General features: G+C 41.1%; 1 protein-coding gene across 4 annotated transcripts in view; it reads right to left on the bottom strand.

The window, feature by feature from the left end:
* Window positions 1-25,203, bottom strand: part of LMNTD1 (lamin tail domain containing 1) — a 262,693-nt gene that overhangs the window by 63,920 nt on the left and 173,570 nt on the right. For all 4 annotated transcript variants that reach the window (XM_020797811.3, XM_020797812.3, XM_073000777.2 and 1 more), the window contains 3 exons: window positions 13,348-13,463; window positions 5,731-5,945; window positions 1,987-2,185 (listed from right to left, as the gene is read on the bottom strand). In XM_020797811.3, the coding sequence (XP_020653470.3) occupies window positions 1,987-2,185; window positions 5,731-5,945; window positions 13,348-13,463 (530 nt within the window). The remainder of the gene's footprint in view (window positions 1-1,986; window positions 2,186-5,730; window positions 5,946-13,347; window positions 13,464-25,203) is intronic.

Raw genomic sequence — 25,203 nt, 5'->3', positions numbered from 1 at the left:
GGATCCCATTTCCCTCATGCAATGGACAATTGTGTGACCAGCAAAACACATTTCCTCTTATTGATTGACATGTGGGAATGTAATTCACAAACCTTCCATCATGCTTCAACATGCTGGCTGACTCAGGGGATGTCTGCATAGGGATAAGGTAGCATTAGCTCTTTTCGATGTGCTGATCCAGGACTTCTTATGACTCCACTAATCACACTAACTCTGATAGGTGCAAACAGCAGCAACCAAGTGAAAAGTGCAAATGTGACTCAGCACTGAGAAGGCAATGGCCAGTAGGTGGTCGAGCCACTGCAAGCTGGGTGTGAAATCTACATGATGCCTTTCAAAGACAAGCATAGAAACTATAACCTATACAAATACCTCATGCAAAAGAAGATGAAAGAGGACTATGGATAAGGATGTTTTTATGAATCATACACAATGGCCCTGCTTGAACATTTGATTTTTGCCCACCAGTTGCTCCTATTCTTTTGTATTGTGGCATTCTAGCTAGAGTGGGTGATAATTTCATTTTAAAAAAATGCAATTTCTTCATAAATTCAGTGAGAAGAATTTAAGACAAAAATAAAAATAAAAATATTCCATATGGGAGAGATCAAAACTATCACATTGCCTATCTGAGCATTAGGTTTCAAGGATTCAGCTCTTAAATGTCCAGTTTTGGAACCCTGTTTATTCAATCATATTTGTGGTGCTAAATTAAGATCCCCCCCCCGGGTTTTCTGACAGGCTCTTTGTTTTTTTCATATCTATGTGACAAAACAAATGCAACACTACCTTGTGCATACCAAGAACAACGATACCTACTGTACAGCTATCATAATTAAATGCACAGATGGGTAAGAATTCTCTTTGGTCTATTTTTTCAGAAGAATGGAACAGCACTTGCACGTTCCTCCATAAATTCCACAGAAAGAACTTGAGATGTAAAACATTTATGTGTGGGAGAAAGCAACACTGACAAGCGTGCCCACCTCCAATTCTAGCAGTTACAACTTACAAACTCCTACCTTGAATAGATGAGAAAAATGTAACAGGTTGTGGGGGATATGTGGAAGGGAGAAGGCACTGGCATAAATTATTCCAGGATCACATCTACATCTATGGCTGCCTTTCTGTGGTATCTATTATTCAGCCCTTCTCTGACTCTCATAAAGGTGCTGAATTCTGTTTAGATCAAAAGAGCAGCACATATACAATAGTAGAACCAGGGTGAATGGAGTCAAAGTGGAACTGGGGATGCTGTAAATGAAGGAGAGTCAGGCCAGAATATATTATAATCTCATTGATGCCTTGTTTCTCTTTCATTCCTGAGGTCTCTGCTACCACTACATTTGTATAGCAAACCTCTTGGGGTTTGAGCCAGCATTTCAGCCATGTGATGTTTGTTTTCTAATATTCAATATAGTCATAGAACTCCTGGATAGCTCAGTGGCTTAGGCATTTGGCTGTGGAGCCCCAAGTTGGGTGTTTGATGGCCTGATGTATCTCCTTGACAAGGGCTGGACTCAATGATCCATAGGGCCCCTTCCAGTTCTGCAGTTCTGAGATTGTTGTTATATATTCAAACATCTAATAATACCGAAGAATAATAACCGAAAAAAGCATGAACTAATCAGTTCAGTTAAATGCAATTCAAGTTATACCTTTGTTGTTAAAGAAACAAACTATTTTAAAGCAAGTAACTATTTGTAAGAAATAAATCAGAATTCTATTGTATATGGCAGCAGAAGTGCAATGATATAAACGGTAGTCATGCTTTGCCACTTGTTGACATATCAGCACTTGTGTTCTTGTTGTCTGTCAGCTGCATGATTTGGTGGGCAATGAAGAATACAAGCATTGACTTGTTAACTAGTCGCAATCTACAACCATAGTTTACATCATTGCATTTATGTTGGCATGTGTAAGTGATAGGATTCTGGCCATTATTTCTCACCTCTACCCATAGCCACAATCAAATTGTCATGGTACCTGGATGCAGTAGAGTTGTAGTACTCAGATGGAAGATGGGATCTGCCCACTTTCTCTGCTTCTGGACCAGTCTTCTTGGTGTCAGCAAATAAAGCTGTTACATAATCCTGACCTTCTCCAAGTAAATCACTCCATGTATTGGAGGTGCTGGAGGAAGAGACATATTGTTTTTGTGGTGACAAATTGAAGTTACTGATCCCTGTTTGAGCAAAAAGGTAACAGAATGGGAAAGTATAAAAGAGGTTGAGAGAGAGAGAGAGAGAGAGAGGTCAACACTCAGAAACTATTATGGAAATGAATTAGCATAATCTAATTTAGTTTCTTTGGGTTGTGTTGTTAATGTGAAATGGTGCTCTTTTAGACTTTCATGCAATCCTATGGCTATATAAAATGAGACACAGCTGGTAAAGTGAATATTTTGCTCATGACATGCAGATTTATTACCTTGCTAGAATTACCTTCAGCATCTTAAACCATAATAAATCGGGCCATCAGTGGAATAGCTGTTACCATGAAATTGATGGGTGGCTAGGAAGTACAGCATCAGGTAGGAGCCAATAATGAATCTACTGAACCTTCTTCCACCTAAAGAATTGTGGTGCTAATATCTTTTAATAAGTCTCAATCTATTTTTCACCAGTTTAAAATTTCTCAGCAGTCAGAACCTGCATGACACGTATCGGATGTTGAGACTTTTCACAGGCAGAAGGTTATGTTCACAGAGAGAGCTGGATGTCCCCCTGCTAAGTGCTGCAGAGATGCTTCAACTGCAGAAGAGGCAAATAATTGGGATCCAGATGGCTGGATCCCAGGTTGTACAGGTACAGCAAGCAAAAGGATAGGACCAGTAGAGAGAAAGGAACATGATGTTGGAAAAAGGCACATTACACTGACATTAGCCAGAACCTTATGATATACTATTGCTTTGCACAGTAAATCATAATAGAGTAGGTCCATTGAATCACTGGAGATTTAGTGAGCAAACTCCTCCATAAGTTCAATTGATTCCAATGGGTCTCCTCTATGACTTAATACAGCACATTAAGTTTCAGCTCAGAGTAGGCCCATTCAAGTCAATGGTTCTTTTTTTTTTTGGATAACTTGGCTTACGGTGTGGGATACAGAAGGTAAAAGGGGAAAAAGGGGTTGGAGTTAGGAGGGGAGGAGAAACAAAAATATACTAACATCCATTCTATTCATATTGCAGTATCAAAATTCAAACTCCGCTTTTCTACTATTTTCTGCATTCCAAATTTTAGTTCACGTTTTAATCAATGGTTCTTATAGAGGAGTTGATTCACCAAAGATCCATTATTTCAATAGATCTACTCTAGTCCAATCTAAGTGACAGGATTTTGGCCATTGTTGTAACTGGCTTTTCTCTCTTGTGCATCCAGAGAAGATCATTGGAACTACAATCTAAGACTTTGTGGTATCAAAGGAAAATCTTTAAATCACAAATAAGTGTTGGTGTAACTTGGAAAAAATGAATAGAAAGAAATATTTTGCTTCCCCCCCCCCTTCCTTTCTTTTTCTAGCTTCAGAACTGGCATGGTTTCTAGTCACATACCACAGGTATGCCTTTTCCACCTGCCATTCCTTATTGCAGATATACAGAAGTGTTGTTCCCATATTTTCTTATGAAAGGATGTGTTACAGTAGAAAGTGCTAGCCACCTTCTCTGGCCTAAGATATATTAAGCAGCAGTCAGATGGAATAGCAGTTCCAAACTCTAGGTAATGAAACAGCTCTTGTTCTTGGCAAATGAAGAATATGTGTCATCCAAGAGCAATAACATTTTGGGGTGTTTTTTTCTCTCTCCAAAAGTTGAAATCTGTGGCACAGTAGCCTGTGGAACAAGCTGTAGCAGGTGCATGGCTTAACAGGCTGTGTGTTTCGGAAAAGATGGGCCATGTTCTTTATGGAATGTGGTAGCCAAAATGAACTCTCTGCCTTGAAGAAACCAAGACAGACTGACCTTCGTGTCTTCCTCCCCTCACCCCAAAACAAGGACAGAGACATTGACAGGACATCCAGCAGCCACAGAACAATCATGCTATGTTCAAGTTTTGCACAAAAAAGAAAAAGAAAATAAAAAGAACCTCTGTCTGTTAATATGAGAATGCACGACAGAGCAATTTTTCACAATGTAACTTGACAGATACTTTTCTCCAAAGGAGGTGGCATGGTGATGTTTTAGATTCACAAAAGCTGGTGCAGAAATATTGAATATATCTTTATTCTCAGCCAGTTTTTAGAGAGCACCCACAAAATGCCATCATGCCATCATTTTAATCTTCTATGTTTTGTGTTGCTTGTCTATCTTTTCTCAGACCAGGAAAGTCCAATTCCTCCCTCCGCCCCGAAAAAACAGGAGAGTTGAACAATTTCCACAGATATAAAATGCCTTTAGCACTACTCTTCTCAATACCAGAGCAAGATGTTGACATGGACAGTGATGGATCAAAAATGGATTCTATCCCATCCTGTGGAAAATCAATTACAGTTCCATTTGTAGCTCACAGAGGTAGGGCTGTGACTGAGTATCACTAGGAGTCACCTGCCTGGAAGTAGCCTGAGTCAACCTCAAGGGCAGTTTGCTGCATCTTTGTAAAGCTAACCAGATCCTTCTGACAGAAAACAAGCATCACGTAATTCCAATATAAGGGTATGGAGGTGGGGGAACCCACATACAGTATTTGAGTTAAAATACAAATCAATTTTAAAAATAAGACACAAAACCATTTGCACCCACACACAGGGGACTGGTCACATTAAGATAACCACATATTTGGCTCATGTAAACATTGTCTTATGAGAGCCAGAGCCAACATTAATTGCCAGCATCCACCCTCGTGCCCCTTTGCTTGACCATCAAGCCTCAGAGCACACAAAGGCAAACACTCTCTTCTTTTACACTTGCTGCCGCCAGGTGATCTCTAAATCACCATTTACTTCAGAAAGATTCAGGTCCACACTTCAAGTTCTTTTAAATAAAACTTTGGTTTATTGATTACAGGGATTCATAAATATCTTCAGTAGCTAATCACACCTAAATTTCCCAAACTACACACTCTATTACTCTGGCTTTTCTCTCCTGCCTGACTCTTACATTTCCCTAACTGACCCTATCTGACTTAATCTCCTCTTGACTCTCTGGCTCCACCTCTTCTAGCATCTCTCTCAGCTCTGCCTACCAGCAATATGAATATTTATAAATCATTACATAATACAACAAGAACTATAGATCTAATAAATGGAGAACGCTACACAAGTATAACACACAGAGCATGGAACAGGTTACTTCATTGAACCAAAACTCCCAGAATTCTTCAGAGTGAGGTCTACAAAAAGTAGCCTTTTCCAAAGTCTGAATCAATCCCTTCTTTTCCCTCCCTTTTGAACAACAACCTGGAAAAGTTACTTTTTTTGGACGATAACTTTTAGAATCATCCAGCTGGTATGGCTAGAGTCCATGCTGGCTGGGAGACTGTAGGAGCTGTGGACTTTAAAAGTAACTTTACCAAACTTTTGTTCATATTTTCTTCGTTTTCCTCACTGTGTGGCTTTGCAGTACAGTATTCATGATTCAGACTGATTTTTAAATTTTTACGAAAAAGGGCATGAGAAGCAAGCTCAGTGAAAATCTTTCTTATAGAAATTGTCTCACAAAAGGGCCTCCATTAGCTTAAGGACGAAATAGCTTTCTTTTTAGGATCCCTCTGAACTAGTCTACAGGCTTACCTGAAGATTTATCTAGAGTCAGAAGTGATGCAATGGGAAATTTAACAGTTTTAGATAATGATTTTCCAGGGAATAAGGTGACGGTTGAGCCGGACTGTGCAAACCGTGAATACAGTACTTTCTCTGAAGATTTCAGTGTGATGCTTGGTTTGGAGTCAGGGGTTTGCTGGAATTGGAGCGAACCAGAAGGCATTCGACACTGTGCTACCTCAGTTCTGTATGGAAAATAAACCAAGCTGGTGAAATATGATTTCTTTACAATTAGTCCAAGTTAAGTCCTTTCCTGTTTAGGGACAATGCATGTTCTATGCATTTCCATTTGTTTCTATAAGATATTATTATTGCTGCACTAGAGTGCAGCACTAGACATTCTGCAACAGAGCAAATCAGCATTCCATAAGGCAATTATAAAAATGAGGCATCTGAAATAAAAATTTACACCTTTGAAATGGGGCCTCAGATCAACACCAATTTTGGCACAGATGTATCAGATAGTCTGCTCTTATTCTGTGCCAAATATGGGGATATTTGGCCAAATGGTTTTTGAGTTATGATTTTTTAAAATAGCAAACCTGTTTTACCTTCCTATGCAGACACCAATGACCTTTCCTGTCTGCAGATTTAAAACAGATCTAATACTGTACACTGAAAAGACCAAACTTGCTTATCTTGAAAGTGAATGGTCAGTCCCAGCTCCCCCCTTTTTATTTGGAACAAATTCAGGCATTAGGTTGCAGTAATAGTTAGAAAAAAGCCATTTGAACAGGGGAAAACCTCTGACTTTCTGGCTTTCTTTCTTACAAGCTGGTTATTAGCATGAACATTAAACATAAACATTGATTGCTTGGAAGCTTGGTCTGAACATTTGACCCTGCCAGTCAGGACCAAATTAAATGACACTTAAAGAGAACTTTTTAACTACTTCAATTCACACTTGTTGAAAAATATCCCTGACAATTGTTTTATATTTGGGTGAGAAGTGGTTAATTTATGAAAAAATGAGTCAGCTTCTGCAATTTTCCTTTGTGTGGTGTCACTTCGTAAATGGTTGTGAGCAAAAGAGGGTATCCTGTAGACCATCATGACTGCTGCCATTGGTGTTGTCAACATTCAGGCTGTCCTTTGTTTTGCAAAGCTCAGCATTCTTTTTCCTGCTGGCAGCCCAGGCACGATATTGTGCAACACCATTGGACCATTCCTGGCTTTTTGAAAGCACAATATCGTAGATTCATAAACCAGAGGGTTTTTTTTGAATAATTGAATATAACATAATTTAGCCAAAGAATAATGTGATGATGGAGTTAAAGAATGTCCAATATAATATAATTTGACTATTCATGTGCAGTGCTAGGCTTACATTAAGTACTAAGTTAATAAATATGAATTAAATGGTACACTGTGCATGACAGGTTTCATCCTTAATGTTGTTTTTCATTGCTTCTAATGATGTTGTTCTTCAGTGTTCTAATTGAATTGTTTTATGCTTCTGCCTTTAGTTACATATTTTTATGTATTCATTTAAAAAGTTTTTTTAAAAATCATATTAACAGGCAGCACACAGAAAGCATTTGTTTGGAAAGACAGCATTTAAATTCTTAGATAAATAAACACAAACATAAACATTACATGGCTGGAGATGTGTGCTTGTTTGTTTTCTTGAAAAAAGAAAGAGAACGAGAGAACGAGAGTTTAGTGTCTTATTATACAACTGCTGTGGCTTGTGGAAAAAAGTGCAGTGCAGTAAAGGTCCAAAATCTGACGGCTGTTAGCTTTCCGCTGTCACCAAATTTGTGTACTCACACTTACCATACTACGACTGAGGACCAGAATACTTGTAGAAACAATGATGCCCACATCAGTTTGTTTGTTTGTTTGTTCAGTCGTTTTGTCATGTCCGACTCTTCGTGACCCCATGGACCAGAGCACACCAGGCCCTCCTATCCTCCACCGCCTCCCGGAGTTGTGTCAAATTCATGTTGGTTGCTTCTATGACACTGTCCAACCATCTCATCCTCGGTCGTCCCCTTCTCCTCTTGCCTTCACACTTTCCCAACATCAAAGTCTTTTCCAAGGAGTCTTCTCTTCTCATGAGATGGCCAAAGTACTGGAGCCTCAGCTTCCGGATCTGTCCTTCCAATGAGCACTCGGGGTTGATTTCCTTTAGAATTGATAGGTTTGTTCTCTTTGCAGTCCAGGGAACTCTCAAGAGTCTCCTCCAGCACCACAATTCAAAGGCATCAATTCTTCGGCGGTCAGCTTTGTTTATGGTCCAGCTCTCACTTCCATACAACACTACAGGAAAAACCATAGCTTTGACTATTCGGACCTTTGTTGGCAAGGTGATGTCTCTGCTTTTTAAGATGCTGTCAAGGTTTGTCATTGCTTTCCTCCCAAGAAACAGGCGTCTTTTAATTTTGGGGCTGCTGTCTCCATCTGCAGTGATCGTGGAGCCCAAGAAAGTAAAATCTGTCACTGCCTCCATATCTTCCCCTTCTATTTCCCAGGAGGTGATGGGACCAGTGGCCATGATCTTAGTTTTTTTGATGTTGAGTTTCAGACCGTTTTTTGCACTCTCGTCTTTCACCCTCATTACAAGGTTCTTTAGTTCCTCCTCACTTTCCGCCATCAGAGTGGTATCATCTGCATATCGGAGGTTGTTGATATTTCTTCCTGCAATCTTAATTCCAGCTTGGGATTCCTCCAGTCCAGCCTTCCGCATGATGTATTCTGCATATAAGTTAAATAAGCAGGGTGACAGTATACAGCCTTGTCGTACTCCTTTCCCAATTTTGAACCAATCCGTTGTTCCATATCCAGTTCTAACTGTTGCTTCCTGTCCCACATATAGGTTTCTCAGGAGATGGATAAGGTGGTCAGGCACGCCCATTTCTTTTAGGACTTGCCATAGTTTGCTGTGGTCCACACAGTCAAAGGCTTTCGCATAGTCAATGAAGCAGAAGTAGATGTTTTTCTGGAACTCTCTGGCTTTCTCCATAATCCAGCGCATGTTGGCAATTTGGTCTCGAGTTCCTCTGCCCCTTCGGAATCCCGCTTGTACTTCTGGGAGTTCTCGGTCCACATACTGCTGAAGCCTACCTTGTAGGATTTTGAGCATAACCTTGCTGGCGTGTGAGATGAGTGCAATTGTCCGGTAGTTGGAGCATTCTTTGGCACTGCCCTTCTTTGGTATTGGGATGTAGACTGATCTTTTCCAGTCCTCTGGCCACTGTTGAGTTTTCCAAACTTGTGGCATATTGAATGTAGCACCTTAACAGCATCATCCTTTAAGATTTTAAATAGTTCAACTGGAATGCCATCACCTCCACTGGCCTTGTTGTTAGCCAGGCTTTCTAAGGCCCACTTGACCTCACTCTCCAGGATGTCTGGCTCTAGGTCAGCAACTATATTGTCTGGGTTGTCCGGGATATCCAAAACTTTCTGATATAATTCCTCTGTGTATTCTTGCCACCTCTTCTTGATGTCTTCTGCTTCTGTGAGGTCCCTTCCATTTTTGTCTTTTATCATGTCCATCTTTGCACAAAATTTTCCTCTAATATCTCCAATTTTCCTGAACAGATCTCTGGTTTTTCCTTTTCTGTTATTTTCCTCTATTTCTTTGCATTGTTCATTTAAGAAGGCCCTCTTATCTCTCCTTGCTATTCTTTGGAAGTCTGCATTCAATTTTCTGTAACTTTCCCTATCTCCCCTGCATTTTGTTTCCCTTCTCTTTTCTGCTATTTGTAAGGCCTCGTTGGACAGCCACTTTGCTTTCTTGCATTTCCTTTTCTTTGGGATGGTTTTTGTTGCTGCCTCCTGTACAATGTTACGAGCCTCTAGCCAAAGTTCTTCAGGCACTCTGTCTACCAAATCTAGTTCCTTAAATCTGTTCTTCACTTCTACTGTGTATTCGTAAGGGATTGGGTTTAGATTATACCTGAGTGGCCCAGTGGTTTTTCCTACTCTCTTCAGTTTAAGCTTGAATTTTGCTATGAGAAGCTGATGATCAGAGCCACAATCAGCTCCAGGTCTTGTTTTTGCTGACTGTATACAGCTTCTCCATCTTTGGCTGCAGAGAATATAGTCAATCTGATTTCGATGTTGCCCATCTGGCGATTTCCATGTGTAGAGTCGCCTCTTGTGTTGTTGGAAAAGGGTGTTTGTGATGACCAGCTTGTTCTCTTGACAAAACTCTATTAGCCTTTGCCCTGCTTCGTTTTGAACTCCAAGGCCAAACTTCCCTGTTGTTCCTTTTATCTCTTGACTCCCTACCTTAGCATTCCAGTCCCCCAGAATGAGAAGAACATCCTTCTTCGGTGTCAGTTCTAGAAGGTGTTGTAAATCTTCATAAAATTGTTCAATTTCAGTCTCCTCAGCAATGGAGGTTGGTGCATAAACTTGGATTATTGTGATGTTGAAAGGTCTGCCTTGGATATGTATTGACATCATTCTATCATTTTTGAGATTATATCCCATTAAGGCTTTTCCCACTCTTTTGTTGACTATGAGGGCTACTCCATTCCTTCTACGGGATTCTTGCCCACAATAGTAGACATGATAATCATCTGAGTTGAAATCACCCATTCCCATCCATTTTAGTTCACTGATGCCCAGAATGTCAATGTTTATTCTTGCCATCTCCTGTTTGACCACCTCCAGCTTCCCAAGGTTCATAGATCTTACATTCCAGGTTCCTATGCAGTATTTTTCTTTGCAGCATCGGACTTTCCTTTCACTTCCAGGCGCGTCCACAGCTGAGCGTCCTTTCGGCTTTGGCCCATCCACTTCATCAGCTCTGGAGCTACTTGTACTTGTCCTCCGCTCTTCCTCAGTAGCATGTTGGACGCCTTTTGACCTGAGGGTCCCATCTTCCAGCGTCATATCTTTTAGTCTTTTGTTTCTGATCATGGGGCATTCTTGGCAAAGATACTGGAGTGGAATTGCCGGTTCCTACCCCAGGTGGATTGCGTTTAGTCAGAACTCTCCACTATGACCTGTCCATCTTGGGTGGCCCTGCACGGCATAGCCCATAGCTTCTCTGAGTTACTCAAGCCCCCTCGCCACGACAAGGCAGCAATCCATGAAGGGGGCCCACATCAGAGTGCCCATGAAATGAGATACTGTGCTGTTTAAATTCTTGTGTTATTTTTCTGTAGTTTACTGTTACTGATTTAAGCGACCATGAGAACAACTGTATAAGACATGGGCATTTCGTAATCATATCCCTGGGGATATGAATACAGAACTCCATTCTCTCGCCCAGAACCAGCTGGCCCACTCACTGGTCACTGCACCATGCACGCGTCCGTCATTGTTGGCATAGCGTCAATTACGGAAGTAGCCCAGCTGGCACTTCCCCGTCTCCCTGCACAACCCACCATTCTGGCTAGGAGGTGGGATGAAGAATCTACCCGCTCCACTGTCGAGTGGTCGGCTTTGCAGGGAGGCAGGGAAGCACCGGATCAGCACAATGTTGACAATGACAGATGTGTGCACCATGAGGCAACCAATGAGTGGACCAGCCAGTTTGGGGGAGGGGCAGGCGGAAGAGATCTCTGTGGCACTTGTGGTCCTACACTTTGTATTCATATTCCCAGAGATGCAAATACAAAATGTCCACGTCTAATCTATATCTATATTGAACGGTAGCATTTTGAGTGACCTGCCTCCCATTCCATGGCTCTGCCAGCACAATGTGAATGATGCCATAATTCATGGCAGACTGCTGCTAATTAAAGAGTTCTTGCTTCACTTTTGAGTTGTGCAGTACTTTGTTGCATTGCGTGAGTGTCATGTGCAACCCAACACTGAAGGAAGGACTGTTCAATCAGTGGCAATCTACTAGTGATGGTGACATTATTAATGCTATGCTGGCAGGACTCTGGAACTAAAATGTCAGATGTGAATCCTGACAACGCTTTTGCAAATACAGCAGCTGTAAAGAAAGGCTCCCTGGAACAATAATGTTTAATTGCCTTCTACTTGCAAAGCTGCCGTCTTTTTGCTTGTATCTTGTGTTGACATGCATGAATGTATTTCTGAGAATTTAGATATTTTCAGCATTTGTCTGGAAGCAACAACACTGAAGACATTTTTGAGGACACTTCCAGAGGAATGCCCTTTGCCCTTTCTCCCTCTAAGGGTCACAGCATTTATATTCTGCACATAAACCCTACCCCTACTTCTTCCTGCTCTCATAATAGTACTCCTGTTCTCCATATTAGACAATCATTCATCTATTTTCCATCTAGTTTGTAGAAGGAAAGTTTTTGAAAGCCAATTAAAGAGACAGTCAATTTCTGAAAGAAAATAGTTCATTTAATAAAATAAATATGTGCAAATGTTCTCAGTGTGCCTAATTCGAATCTTAAAGATTAGTCTGCATGTTCATCGCGAACTCTGAATTTGTATCATGGCCTACCTATGCCTGTCTCCAACATGCCAGATAAAGTAAACTGCTTTTATCTATCTGTGCATGCTTTGCTCTACCATCTTCCATTGGCCTGTCTGGATGTAAACATACCAGCTAAGTCAGTTTTCAGTATGTATAAATTATACCTAAAATTGTTCAGTCTTCAGAGCCATAGCCAAAGGTAATGGAGAAAAAACTGCAACATCCTACATACACAAAATTATTTTCACTCATGACAACCCAGCTAAGGCTGGCCTGACATCAATGCTTATTTCAATCTAGCCTATTTTTTTTCTTTTCTGTGGAAATATTTTTCTTCCACAACAAAAGCATCTGGTTTTGTTTAAGTGAAAATGGACCCTTCTTGCTTGAAAGGTCATCATTTCAGAAATCTACTTGTACAAGTAAGGTGTTCAAGATCCACATTTTTGAAACAAAAGTACCCCCCAGAATGGCCGCACGACTGATTTCTTCACACACAGAGTGCTGGAGCTGCTTTGGCATGTGGTTCCATGGGTGATACAGATAAATCAGTATTTGGGAGATAAGGTAATGTTAGCTGGTGCCAAGACTGAGGACCAGATCATACTTTACTGGGTTTTTAATCATAGTTTTAAATGTTACATTGAAGAAAATGGCTATGATGTCATGGGGGAATGACCCCAAATTATAACACAGAGCTGAGCACTTATGATGCCACAGAGGCAGAAATGGCAAGGTTTCAGAAGAACGGTTTCTGGACCAGTTTATTCTGGATGTTGCCCCAAGGGGGAAGCAGCTAAATGGGCCTAGAATCTGGGTACAAACCACTTAAATGTTTGACCAGGTAAAGGATGAAAGTCAGAGTTAGGAGAAAAGCCAAATTTTGGGCAGTCTGCCAGATGGTAGCTAGGAAACTGTGAAGATAGATATCTTAGCTTTCAAATTAAATTGCACACAATAAAAATCAATCTTCTGCCTCTTCCAGTACTTCCTGCTCTTCAATTTCTCTCCCTACAGTGGGCCATTCTCCAAGAGTGCTTTGAGATCTGACAATTTTAGCTGAAAGTAGAACCAGGATGGAAGTAGAAATGGAAATTTTAGCTTTGCTTCTATTAATTATTACAGCCACTATTTGTATGGCATTAGCAAAGAGGCTATAGAAAAGATAGGGAGTTATGATACAAAAAATTGGGCACAAAATAATAGCCTTGGGATGATGCACTTACCCTTTACCACATCCAAGTGTGTTCCTCAAAGTAGCAATTTCTTGTTGCAGGGAAGCATTTTTTTCCTGAATTGCATCCAAAGCTTTTAACTTGGACAGAAGACTACCCTGTATGCCCTTTAAAACAAAGAGGGGGGAGAAGTGAGGGGAGAAGTAAATTGTGGAGTTCAATATCTATTGTGAGAGTTTCATATATGTATGTGAGTTAATGCACTGTTTTTTGGATTGATGAATCATAAATCCTGCTCTTCCTGAAGCCGTTTGTTCTTTTAAAAATACTGGCTTCTACAATGATTTATCAGTGTTTTTGTTGTCATCCACATGACGTGAGGCTTGCCTTTTTCACGATGTGACTAGACAGCAGGAAAAATGTGAATGGATCTGCTGTGAAGTCACATCCAGGTAGCTGGGTTTCCCTGACTGAATTCACTTTAGCCAACCACACAGGAGCAGGGTGGTGGTGAAAGTACAGAGTAGAGAACTGGCAATTCACCTTGTTTGCAGTTTCTTAAAGGAGCTCTGTAGTGTCCATTCAGATTTGCAGGAGGCACAGCTACATCAGGTCTACCTTAACAAGCTGCAGAAGCTTCAATCCGCCCTCCCACAAACCTACCTCAATAAGCAATTTCCTGCACCCTCTTTAACTCATTTTCCCCTTCTTTGGTCTTCAGCTGCCCTAGCACACTAGTGATTCCTCCAAGCCCTTTTTAAAAATGGTTGAACAGAAGGAGTTCTTGGTTCAGAGGAACTGACATCCTTGTGAGTGTGACTGCTTCTTCTCTCCCTGTCTTGAGCTAGGAAACTGGGAGACCCAGCCTCTGGTTGCCCAGTCAGCCTGAAGCTGCATCGGTTCAAGCAACCACACTGCCTGAACTGGTGTGAATGCAATCAATAGGGGGAAATGGTAGAAGCCCCAGGGGTGGAGGGGAAAAGTACAGTCTGGAGGGAAAACCCTGCCCAACACAAATTACCGTGACTTGTATGTCAGGTAGTCAATAGAAAATAATACAAATCAAACTGTCCGAATCCCAGAGCATTTCCTGCATTATTTGCTCCCTTAGTTTAATGATTTTTCAGGACTTTCCATGCCATGTTGTTCCCTCTTTCCAGTATGTTAAATTTTGTATCAGACTACACAATTAAATGCCGTGGGATTTGCTGCAATTATAGTATTTTTCTCCTGTCACCTGACACAAGGCCGACTTGAATTGGTCTGGCCCTTTTTGTTCCCAACATGGCTTTTTTTCTCTGCCTCTCAGGGCTTCTACTTTTTTTCAAGCCAAAATGATTCAAACAGACTTTTTCAAGTGTAATTAGTCAATTTGTTACTGTAAAGATGGGGTGGGTGGGTCTATGGGTGGTATTTCAGTGACACAGGCAGTTGGTGTGTGATGTTCATGACAACGGGAACACTTGTCCTTGCATTGTGCCCCCCCAATCATCCTCTGATTTTTTTTTCTTACATATATGTAAGTGCTGGATCACTCATATTGATATACTAGTCTAGTGGTAGATCACCTCTGGACAAGAACTGTTTTAGAAAAACTAGGAACAAAACAGAAGCTACCTAGATGAAATAAAAGACATTCTGTGGTATGTGGTATTTCCACATTAAAGTGCTTCTTATATTCACAATCAGGCCCTCCCAATTAGCAGCTTTCTATTAGGGTTCATATAGGAGGCAATTAGCACACAACAACAACAACAACAACAACAACAACAACAACAACAACAACAACAACAACAACAACAACAACAACAACAACAACAACAGCCCCAGAAGATGAATTCCAGCACAGGAATGCTTTTAAGAAACATTTTTAAAGGATTGCTAAAGACATCCTGAGAAGAAGCAGTTTTCAGAGAAGTGATTTTTAAAATGGAAGTTTGGATGTGAATGACATCAGAGCCCATGCTTCTTCATGACCTAGCAGACGAAAGAGGGTTTTAGCTTCTGCCCAACGGAAAACTCCTTAGCATTAACAATTGCCACATTTGCTTTGAAAATTCTGTGAGAATTTTTTTTGTTAAATCTTTTCCTCCTCACAATACAGTAGAATTCTTCATCCACAGGATCAGTATCTTCTAATTCACTTATTCACAGTCTGAAAATATTAAAAATATTAAAAGAAAAATCCCCTCAAAATATATTTCTAATGAGTTAATAGAACTGGCACCTAGAGGGTGCCAGAGCGTGTGTTATGTATACAGCATTTGCTATAATCCTTGTTTTTTTAGCATCGGGGGAGGGGCTTGGAATCAATCCCCCACAGATACGGGGGTCCTACTGTATAAGAAACGGTTGAACGTCATAGCATCATATTACACATTTTATTTCAGTAGACATTGCCAGGAGATGGGGAGATGGAGGGTGCTCTATCTGATGACAGCTCCATATTCTTTCATTTAGTTCCAGCTGTAAGAATAATTGCAAAGTATCAAATGAAAACAAAGGAAGTGAGAAAAATGTTGTCATGGGGTGGTGGTGGGTGAAAACCACAAAATATTTACAACTGTGTTTTATATATTGCCATCTATTGAACATTTATTTATATTCATAGTTTGCCTTTTTCAGCCATTAAAAGGGACAGGAGTCATCTGCAATCTCAGGGTAAATATTTTCAGGCTGTACCATATCAGAGTAATTCAGAAAAACAAAAGAAAGCCAGGGCAGAATTTCAGGAAGAGCCCAAGCTGAGAAGGCTTCCTTTTTACCTTTCCCTAAAGGTTTTTGTCTGCCAGGGCTCTTCCTCAGGCAGATGACAGAATGTCTGTAAAATATCTAGCTGTGTCTGCTTCTGCTGTAGCAAATCCCTTTTCCCCTCAGCAAGCAGGGGCCAGAGTCACAGTGGGGCTCAGACTGCAGACGGGCAAGCATAACATGGAAGGATGTTTTCCACACTCATATCAATGGTTTCCCTCCTTATGTACCCTATTATTATATATACTGTGACTTTATAAAATGCTGGCTGCTACCAAGAACCATTGTTGTTATTGTGAGCCATCAGGTTGGAACAAACTTACAGTGACCCTAAAAGAACTTTCTAGGTAAGTGAAATATTTATGGGATGTTTTTACTAATCCCCCACCCACATCCCTCGTGAGTTTCTATGGCCAAGCAGAGAGCTGATCCCAGGTCTCCTGAGTCCCAGGCTGTCGCCCTATCCGCTACACCAAGCTGGGTATCACCACTGTATGTATTACACTTCAAATAGGACATAATACTGAAATGTTTCACTTCTTCTTTGCAATTCGCGGTGCACAGTCTTAGAAGTTAAACAGGATGTGACGTGTGTGATCTTGATTTTATATTAACCCTTGTTTATACAGCTTGTAAGAAGACATTTTTGTGAACATCTTTTCACCTAGTGATCATCACTATTGGTATGTTTTAAATGTATGCACAATGACAAGGTTAGCCGCATCAGCAGCATCTGATTTCCCAAGATTTCAGGATCAACACATGAGACCAAATATGATTTATCTTAATGTCAGAAGGCCGTTGTGATGACACAAAGGCAGGGCAGGCAAAGGTTGGGATGGGGGTGGAGAATGGCTTTGGTTTCCAATAAGTCCTAATAAACTCAAGAGTTCTTTCTTCTTTGCTCACTGGGTGATGCTTAGCATGGAAGTGAGAGCTGGACCATAAAGAAGGCTGACCGCCGAAGAATTGATGCTTTTGAATTGTGGTGCTGGAGGAGGCTCTTGAAAATGCAAAGAGAACAAACCTATCCATTTTGAAGGAAATCAACCCTGAGTGCTCACTGGAAGGACAGATCCTGAAGCTGAGGCTCCAATACTTTGGCCATCTCATGAGAAAAGAAGACTCCCTGGAAAAGACCCTGATGTTGGGAAAGTGTGAAGGCAAGAGGAGAAGGGGATGACAGAGGATGAGATGGTTGGACAGTGTCATTGACGCAATCAACATGAATTTGACACAACTCCGGGAGGCAGTGGAAGATAGGAGGGCCTGGCGTGCTCTGGTCCATGGGGTCACAAAGAGTCGACTTAACCACTAAACGACAACAAATATCTATGACAGCATCCTCAGTTTCTCTTCTGACTGATATCCCCTTAACAGTCAGAATAATTCATTTTATAAAAGAGCACCAGTGCTATACTCGAAAACAACTTTGGTTAACCATGTAGTAAAATGGATTTGGGAAGGAAGATGTATTACGATAAACATTTTGGTTTCATTATGCTCTGTGAGAGTAGACGGAATGTTACAGAAACTTTAACAGATTGTTAAAGGTTAATTGCCATGGTGGGATTAGTTAGGAATGACTGCTTTCAGACAATAAAGCCTACTCACCACACAGCAATTGTGCGTATTTGGCTTTAGAATGAAATGAGGCTGGCATTAACGGTGAAGATGAAACCATAAGTATGTTCACACTGTCACTGCGTTATTATGGTAGCCACTGGAAGAGTGCTTAGAAATGAGGCTTCTTGCATATACATCAGGTTATTAACACACATCTGCATGTGTGGGAGACTTAGCTTTGAGCAAAAATATGAGGCCCATATATGTAAGGTTTTACCATATGATGCAATGTTTCTACAATGGCAATGACATAAAGGAAGTCATTTCCGATTAATAAATACGATTTTTACATTTAAATGAGCACCAGTTCCATGGATGTAAGTAAATGAAATGTATTTAATAATAAATGCCACCAGAACATGCATGTCCTGTACATTTATCTGTGCATATTACACACTCATTTGAAAAGAGGTATGTTGATCTTAACCTGGAGAAGGCAAAGTCAATGCTTGATTAGGAAAACCACTGGGTCAGAATTGTCTATTAGTCTGCAGGCAGAATCATGCCTCATTACATTTCTAATCCAGAGTGGTTTCAGACAAGGTTCTTGTGAGTATCTTGTACTTCTTGTCTCCCTCTCCTCCCCCTCCTCCCCTCCCTTCCCCTCCCCACCCCATTTTCTATCTTGTTCAAAACAGAACATTTTTCTCTCCCCATCTCTGGAAGATGTGACAGCTCCCAAATGGAGACATTACACACATTTTGTGAGAGAGCACTGGGAAAGGGCGATGTGCAAACTGTATTTGGAATGAGAAGAGATTGGATGGAAGCACAAGGGGTTGAATCCCCTCCCCATACAGGATTTTCAACATTCTTTCCACTGTGTTGTTTCTCTTTGCCCCTTTCTTAGTAGCTCATTTGCTGAGCCAGCTGTTTAAAATGAGACCCATCGCCATTGGAACATCTTCCCATCTGCCTTCACTCCACTCAGCTAAACTGTGTCTGATGTGATTACATATGTTGATGTCTTCCAGACATGCAAGTTGCACTGTTCTATTTCCTTCTCTTTGTTCTTTAACCCTTGGTTACAATATCCTTGGTTACAAGCAATCCCACATTTAAATAAGTACCACGGGATTTTTCAGTCCACAGAAGCTCAAATCAGGTAAGATTTTTTTTTTTAATGACATAGTAAATGAGGTAATAGTTTTACCACAGTACTAAGCAAATCCACCACTTCCTCAGGGTGAGTTTCACTTTTCAACATCAAAGTCCTAAGGATGGCATAAGCATCTGTGATTTTGTGTGTCAACATGAACATTGCGTTATTTACAGTAGTGCACCTCTTCCCCTCAGACAGATTTTCTTCTTAATCATTTCAGATCAGGAAAGATTAAAAGAAGAAAGCAAGGAGTTGTGTAAGGTATTGCAGATTCATGTTGCACAGAAGAAGCATTATTTCATAGACTGGACCATGACTTAAGGGACTGGGTTTACATTGAACTAGAAAGAGATGGTAGTCAGAGATGGGGGTATTCATATTCATATACGAATATCCCCCCACAGATACAGATAACGAGACTTTGGCCCCCTTGGGCCAGACCGACCACTCATGATTTCACCACTGCCACTGGCTCTGCAGAGCCTTCCTATCGCTTTGTTGCTCATGATAGATTAGCCAGTTGTGGCAGAAGGCAGGATGATGAGCTTCTCTGCCAGGTTGCAGAGTGGCTAATCCATCGTGAGCAACGGAGAGATAGGAAGGCACCGATGAGGCAGCAGCAGAATTGTGAGTGGTCAGTCTGGTCCCAGGTGGCCAGACCCTCATAGTCTCCACCTGTGGGAGGACATTGATGTTTGTATACGAATAGCCCCATCTCTAATGGTAGTATACTCTACAGCTATTTCAGTGTTAAGACTACCATCCTATACACACAACTGGGGGAAATCCCACTATTAGGCATTGGAAAAGTTATTGTTTTTTTGGATGACAACTTTCATAATTTTAGAGCCAGAGTGTTGATCCAGAAAAGTAACTTTTCAAAGCCCAGGGAGGACACAATACATGATGCACTCACCATTCCATGGAAGTGGTGATATACAGCACCTTCTGTCTCCCACACAACAACATACTTTTATATCTCACCTATTTACTAAAAGTTAGCACTCAAGACAGCTCATAAATATTTTAAAGGAATAAAAAACAAACAAACCTATATTTAGCTTTAAAAAAATTAAGATAACACCAGCCCCACTATAAAACCACTCAGGTTAAGCAAATACATAAAAACCATTCAAATCAACAATTGATACAGATTAGAAATAACACTGCAGGGCAGACTAGACGACATATGCCAGTATTCTCACTGCCTTCTTAAAAGTAGTCAGACTGGAAACAGATCACAGCTCAGAAGGGAATGCATTCCATAATCTAGGAGCCATGCAGAAGGCCCTCTCCAGCATACTTGTTAGTCAGACTTCTGAAACAGCTGGTATCTTTAAGAGGGCCTTTCCTGAAGATTATAACATCTGGACAGGTTCCTAAGGAGAGCCGTGGTCCCTTAGATAGCCAGGACCCAAGCCATTTAGAACTTTAAGCATCAAAACCAAAGCCTTGAATTGGGCCTGGCAAGCAATGAGTCTTTCAGTATCAGGCTCATTATGATCATGACGCTGAGCACCAGTTGATAGCCTAGATGCTGCAAATCCCACCAACTGAGGATCCCAAGCCCTCCTCAAGGGTAGCCCCATGTACAGCACAGGTGTCAATAGTCAGGACATAAAACTTTGCCAAAACCTGCCTGAACAAATTTAGCTTTGCTTGCTGCAGGCAATACTGCAGGCTATATTTTATACGTGCATTCTACTTTGTCCTACTTTGTCTCAAATGTTTTCAATAGCCTCTGTTTTGTTCTGTGGTTGTCCCGTTAGCTCATAGCTTTGGGACCTAAAGTGCTCCTGACAGTGAAAAAGCATATGAAAATGGTTCTTCCTGTTTTCATTGTTTTCTGTTTAATATGTTAAAGAACATACTCTCTGACATACAACTTCACTGATAGTTTTTAAAACCATTGTCCAAACAACGATACCACCCACTGACAACAAGGAGGAATAGAAACAAGACAACAAGCCAACACATCCAATTCCCCATAAAGGCCCTCGCTATAAATTATGATACTCAGTTAAATGATTCCTTTCATCAACTACAAAGCAAAATGACAAATTCCTGTTTCCATATTTTAAATGCTGAATCCCTAAGAGACAAACATCTGTCCCCTGAACAGGTTATACACTGAAGAAACCTCTCTTTCTTGGGTTTGTATGCTAGCCACCTGAGTTGAAGGTGCTGAAAGTGGTAGATTCTCCATGGCCGCCTTACAGTTATGACTTCCTTCCCGTGGAAGATCCCAAGAATTATCTAGGAATACAATAGAGCTTTCCTGTTCGGTCTGGCTTTTAAGCTGGTGTCAGTAGAGACACTGCCTGGCAACTGATTTTGTGAGAATTTTGTGGTATTTTTAAAATAGAATTCTATGGCTTCCCAAAAGTGTTCATTTCCTGTGAACTCCCTTGCACAGATCAGGAGCTGATGAAACAGCACACATTTTAGCTGGGAAGTCCACCCCCCCCCCCCCCAAGTTCCTAGGAAGCTGCCTCATACTGTGTTACATTCTTGGTCCATCTAGCAGGATGAAAATGCGCATATCTTTTGTCTTGTATTTAAAAGCAAAGAAGCAAACAAAAATGACATGGGGACGGGGAATTGAACTACAGTACCGTATTCCTCTCCTCAGAGCACCATCCATGTGGTTTCCCCACCACAATCATAATGCTCAACTGTTATTAAAGCCTATTGCCCATTTAAAGTGCTTATCAGCTTGTAGTCACACATAGAACTTGTGCTATTTTATCCATCAGCATTCCACATACAAATTGTTAAAGGGTTTGCTGTTCCTACAATTTCATATTTTAACAATAGTAGTGACTTAGGTATAATGCAATACTGATGACTTGTGTAACAACAACAACAACAACAACAACAACAACAACAACAACAACAACAATCATCATCATCATCATCATCATCATCATCATCATCATCATCATCGGTGTGGTTCTTAGTCAGATTGGTATGTATACTGTTGGGACCTTAGAGTGAGTTTCTGGAGCTTATTTGTTTGAAATGGATTGAAATGCAAAGCTTCCAAATTTAACACTTGCGTAATTTCGCCTGAAGTCTTTGGCATTGTCAAGCCAAAGTCTATTCTAACGTGTGTGAAGGTGGGAACTCTTACTAATTCAAAATTTAAAAAGGCCAATAATGACATAGGAAGACAGGATTTTCCTGAATTTCTCTCTTGTCTCTGAAAATAACATGGAAAGTTTAAAGCAAAAAAAAATTACAACTGTTACCTTATCCCTTCCCACTTCTGACTTATGGTGACATTTTCCAGGGTTTCCTAGGTATAGAGTACCTAGAAGCGGTTCACCCTTTTTTTTAAAGGGGTGCCCTGGGGCTGTGCAGCTTACCTAAACCTACACACTCTGGATCCTCTTCCAGAAAGCATGATGGGGAATCAAATTCCCAGCCTCTGTCTCTCATCAGCCTGCTAATGACTCCAACCCCTCATCAACCGCACAGAGTTGACACAGACTAGGGGGGCACCTTAGTCCTATCCCAACCTAATGAAGGTGCTATAAGAGGAAGCATTAGAAGACATCACCAGGAGGGACTTGCCCCCCCCCCCGACACCAGCGAAGGCAATGCCAGCTCTCTCTGAGGGGAGTTAGTTGGCTGAGGACTACTTGAAAAACCCAGAAAAAACTGTGAATTTGAAGCCTGGACATAATAAAGCCAATGGGTCTCCCATGCAAACTGTGGGGAAGGGGCTGGCTAGTGCCCAACCTTTTTGTACACCTCATCCCCCTTCATCCATAAAACCCAATTCCAGAAACTCTGAGTTCCTCAACTTTACAGAACTCAAGGCCAAGGAGGGCCCTTCTCGCCACCCCTATCTTGGGCTGGGGTGGCAGCAGTCACATGAACCATGAAAATTTCCATCTTTCTTGATCAAGCCAAATCCTACAAGTGTGTGGCATAACCTTGAGAATTAACACACATATATTATATTGCCTAAAATCCTGTTGTTTAACTGTGTAATTGTTTAACACGTAGAAGACAAATTGTGCAACATTCAGTTACTTCTAGCTCAGAATTTAAAAGTCACAGCTAAGAATCTCAAGCTAGGTGGCTTGCACCCCTCCCCAGAGAATCCCACTGGTGACTCACTAACTGCTGGCTAGAAGTGACTGGATGCTGTGCGACAGGCCTCTTGCATGCAAGATTTAGCAACGGGATCCCAGCCACAGCATTATATTATATATCTACATATTTTATACAAAATACCCACACCCACCCAAGGATTTTTAAAGAATACCCACACCCACACACAGACTTTCTATACAACTGTAGCTTGTCATTGCTCAGAAAGGGGGCAGAAGTCCAAAGAATAAATAAATCATGCTAACGTTCAAACAATGCTAACTAGAGCTGCTTGGCCCAGCTGTGGCTCAATTCTCAGAGAATTACATTTGAGCAAGTAAAAAAAGGGATGGCTGCTGGTTCTGCCAGGCATGTCGGTTCTATTTTACATGCAAAGAAAATGTCATTTAAAAAAAAATGCTGCATTGCAGAATGATCTAGAAATGGTTTATTACACAAGTAGGAATAAGTGCCACATAGATGTTCCAGGTACATTGCCAATAACTGAAGGCAGACACTATTCTTTATAGTACACAGATGTTTTTATTCCCTTTCATCCATAGACCAGACTATATAAACTGACATAAAATTCTGCCTTTCATTTTCATTATCTGCAAAAGGGGTTATTCCACATACAGTATTTTAAAGCCGTTGCTGCTGCTATTGTCCACTGAGAGGAACTTGACAGCAAGTGTATTGTAGTACACAAAGTACTGGGTGGGGACTCAGGAGACCTGGGTCCAAATTTCTGCTTGGATATGGAAACTTACTGGCAAGGAGCAACAATAAACGACTCATTAAAGATCTCACTTAGCTAGAATCTTCTGCTGGGTCTGCAATATGCCAGAAAGCTACCGATGGCACAAAACATGAAGGGGTACTTCAGAGGTGCCTTTAAACGAACAGGTGAAATTCACCTTTGCCCCTCATCTCTCACCACCTACAAGCATAGTAAAAACATTTGGGGTTGTATAAAATATTAAACAACTAATAATTGTGTGTTGTCAAGTCAACAGCAGTTTACACCAATACTTCCCAGGGTTTTATATGAATCACATGTGTTTTACCATCCTCTCCTTCGAGGGGGAGATTTTGAACTGTGCCCAAGGCTGCACAGGCTGGTTCTTCTTCCAGGAGGCACAGTGTGGAATCAAACACTCAACCCCTGGTGCTCAAACCCACTAAGCTACCCAGCCAGTGACAGAATGCTTACAGCAGAACAGATAGCCTTGCCCTGTATCAAACCAGTGTTTGTTTACATAGCAGATGCACTGACTGGTTCACACATGTTCACCTGCAGAGGCAGGAAACAGTTAACTGTTCTTGACTATAATTCCTAGAATCTAGGCACCTGACAAAGAGAAGAATTAATGGTGTTTATCCAATATAGCCCCAATGTCTGAAAGGGTGACATTCCTCCCAGTGCACCATGATTGCAAATATGCCTATAAAGCCAGTGTTTTGAACCAACTCTCAAGAAGCCCCAACCAGCAGAATCAATTCTATAGGACTGTGGAATCTGAAGGTCAAAACATCTGGAGGTTAAAAGTTTTTCCTCCATAGACACATTTCCAAGCTCTGTGATACATCTTCTTGTATGCAAGGGTACACTGGTGCTAAACAGAAAGATAATGGCAGTGAGCCACGTGTTAAGAAGTTCAGAATCCTGCTTTTGTTCTGCTCTTAGTTTAGTTTAGTTAGGCATCCTTCAGTCTCGAAAGGCTATGGTAACGTGCTCTGTATGGAGGACTTGGAACAGTGTGGCTGAGGAGGCCAATTCGAGAGTGACAGTCTCTTCCACACTGAAGACAAATCCAATCTGTCCCCTGTCCAGCTCCCTGGTTTTGTTCTGCTCTAAATCTTCCATAAATATTCCGAAGTATAATCTGCAAATTGGTATCCAATTCCCATTTATGAAAATGGCCCTGCAGAGCCTGTCTTCCTACAATCTGAATTTAGCAGCATACTGGAATTTCTTCCCTCTTCTGCAAGGTCATCTGCTACCCCTCCCCATGAAAATATTTGTATGTGATCTTCATCTATTTTTTATGGGAGGGGGAAGATGTTTCAGGAGCTATTGACTTAACTCACATTTGTAGAGAAAATAACTGGGCTAGGAATTTTTTTAAAAAAGAGAGTCCTCCCTTGCAGGACCAAGTGAAGCACTACTTTCCCTGTTCTCTTCAGATGAGATGATCAAAGAAGTAAACCTTATATTTAAAAAAAAAGAGTTGGGGAGAACCCTTCCTTAAAAGCAAAGTCATGCATTGCCTCTGAGCTATCACAGTGCTCCTCACCTCTACTCTGCCATATTTCCAGGTCCCGAA

This window comes from Pogona vitticeps, chromosome 5, assembly GCF_051106095.1.
Source record: "Pogona vitticeps strain Pit_001003342236 chromosome 5, PviZW2.1, whole genome shotgun sequence".
Classification (NCBI taxonomy): Eukaryota; Metazoa; Chordata; class Lepidosauria; order Squamata; family Agamidae; genus Pogona; species Pogona vitticeps.
The sequence above is the reverse complement of the archived record's forward strand: the minus strand, read 5'-3'. Positions and strand labels throughout refer to the sequence as shown.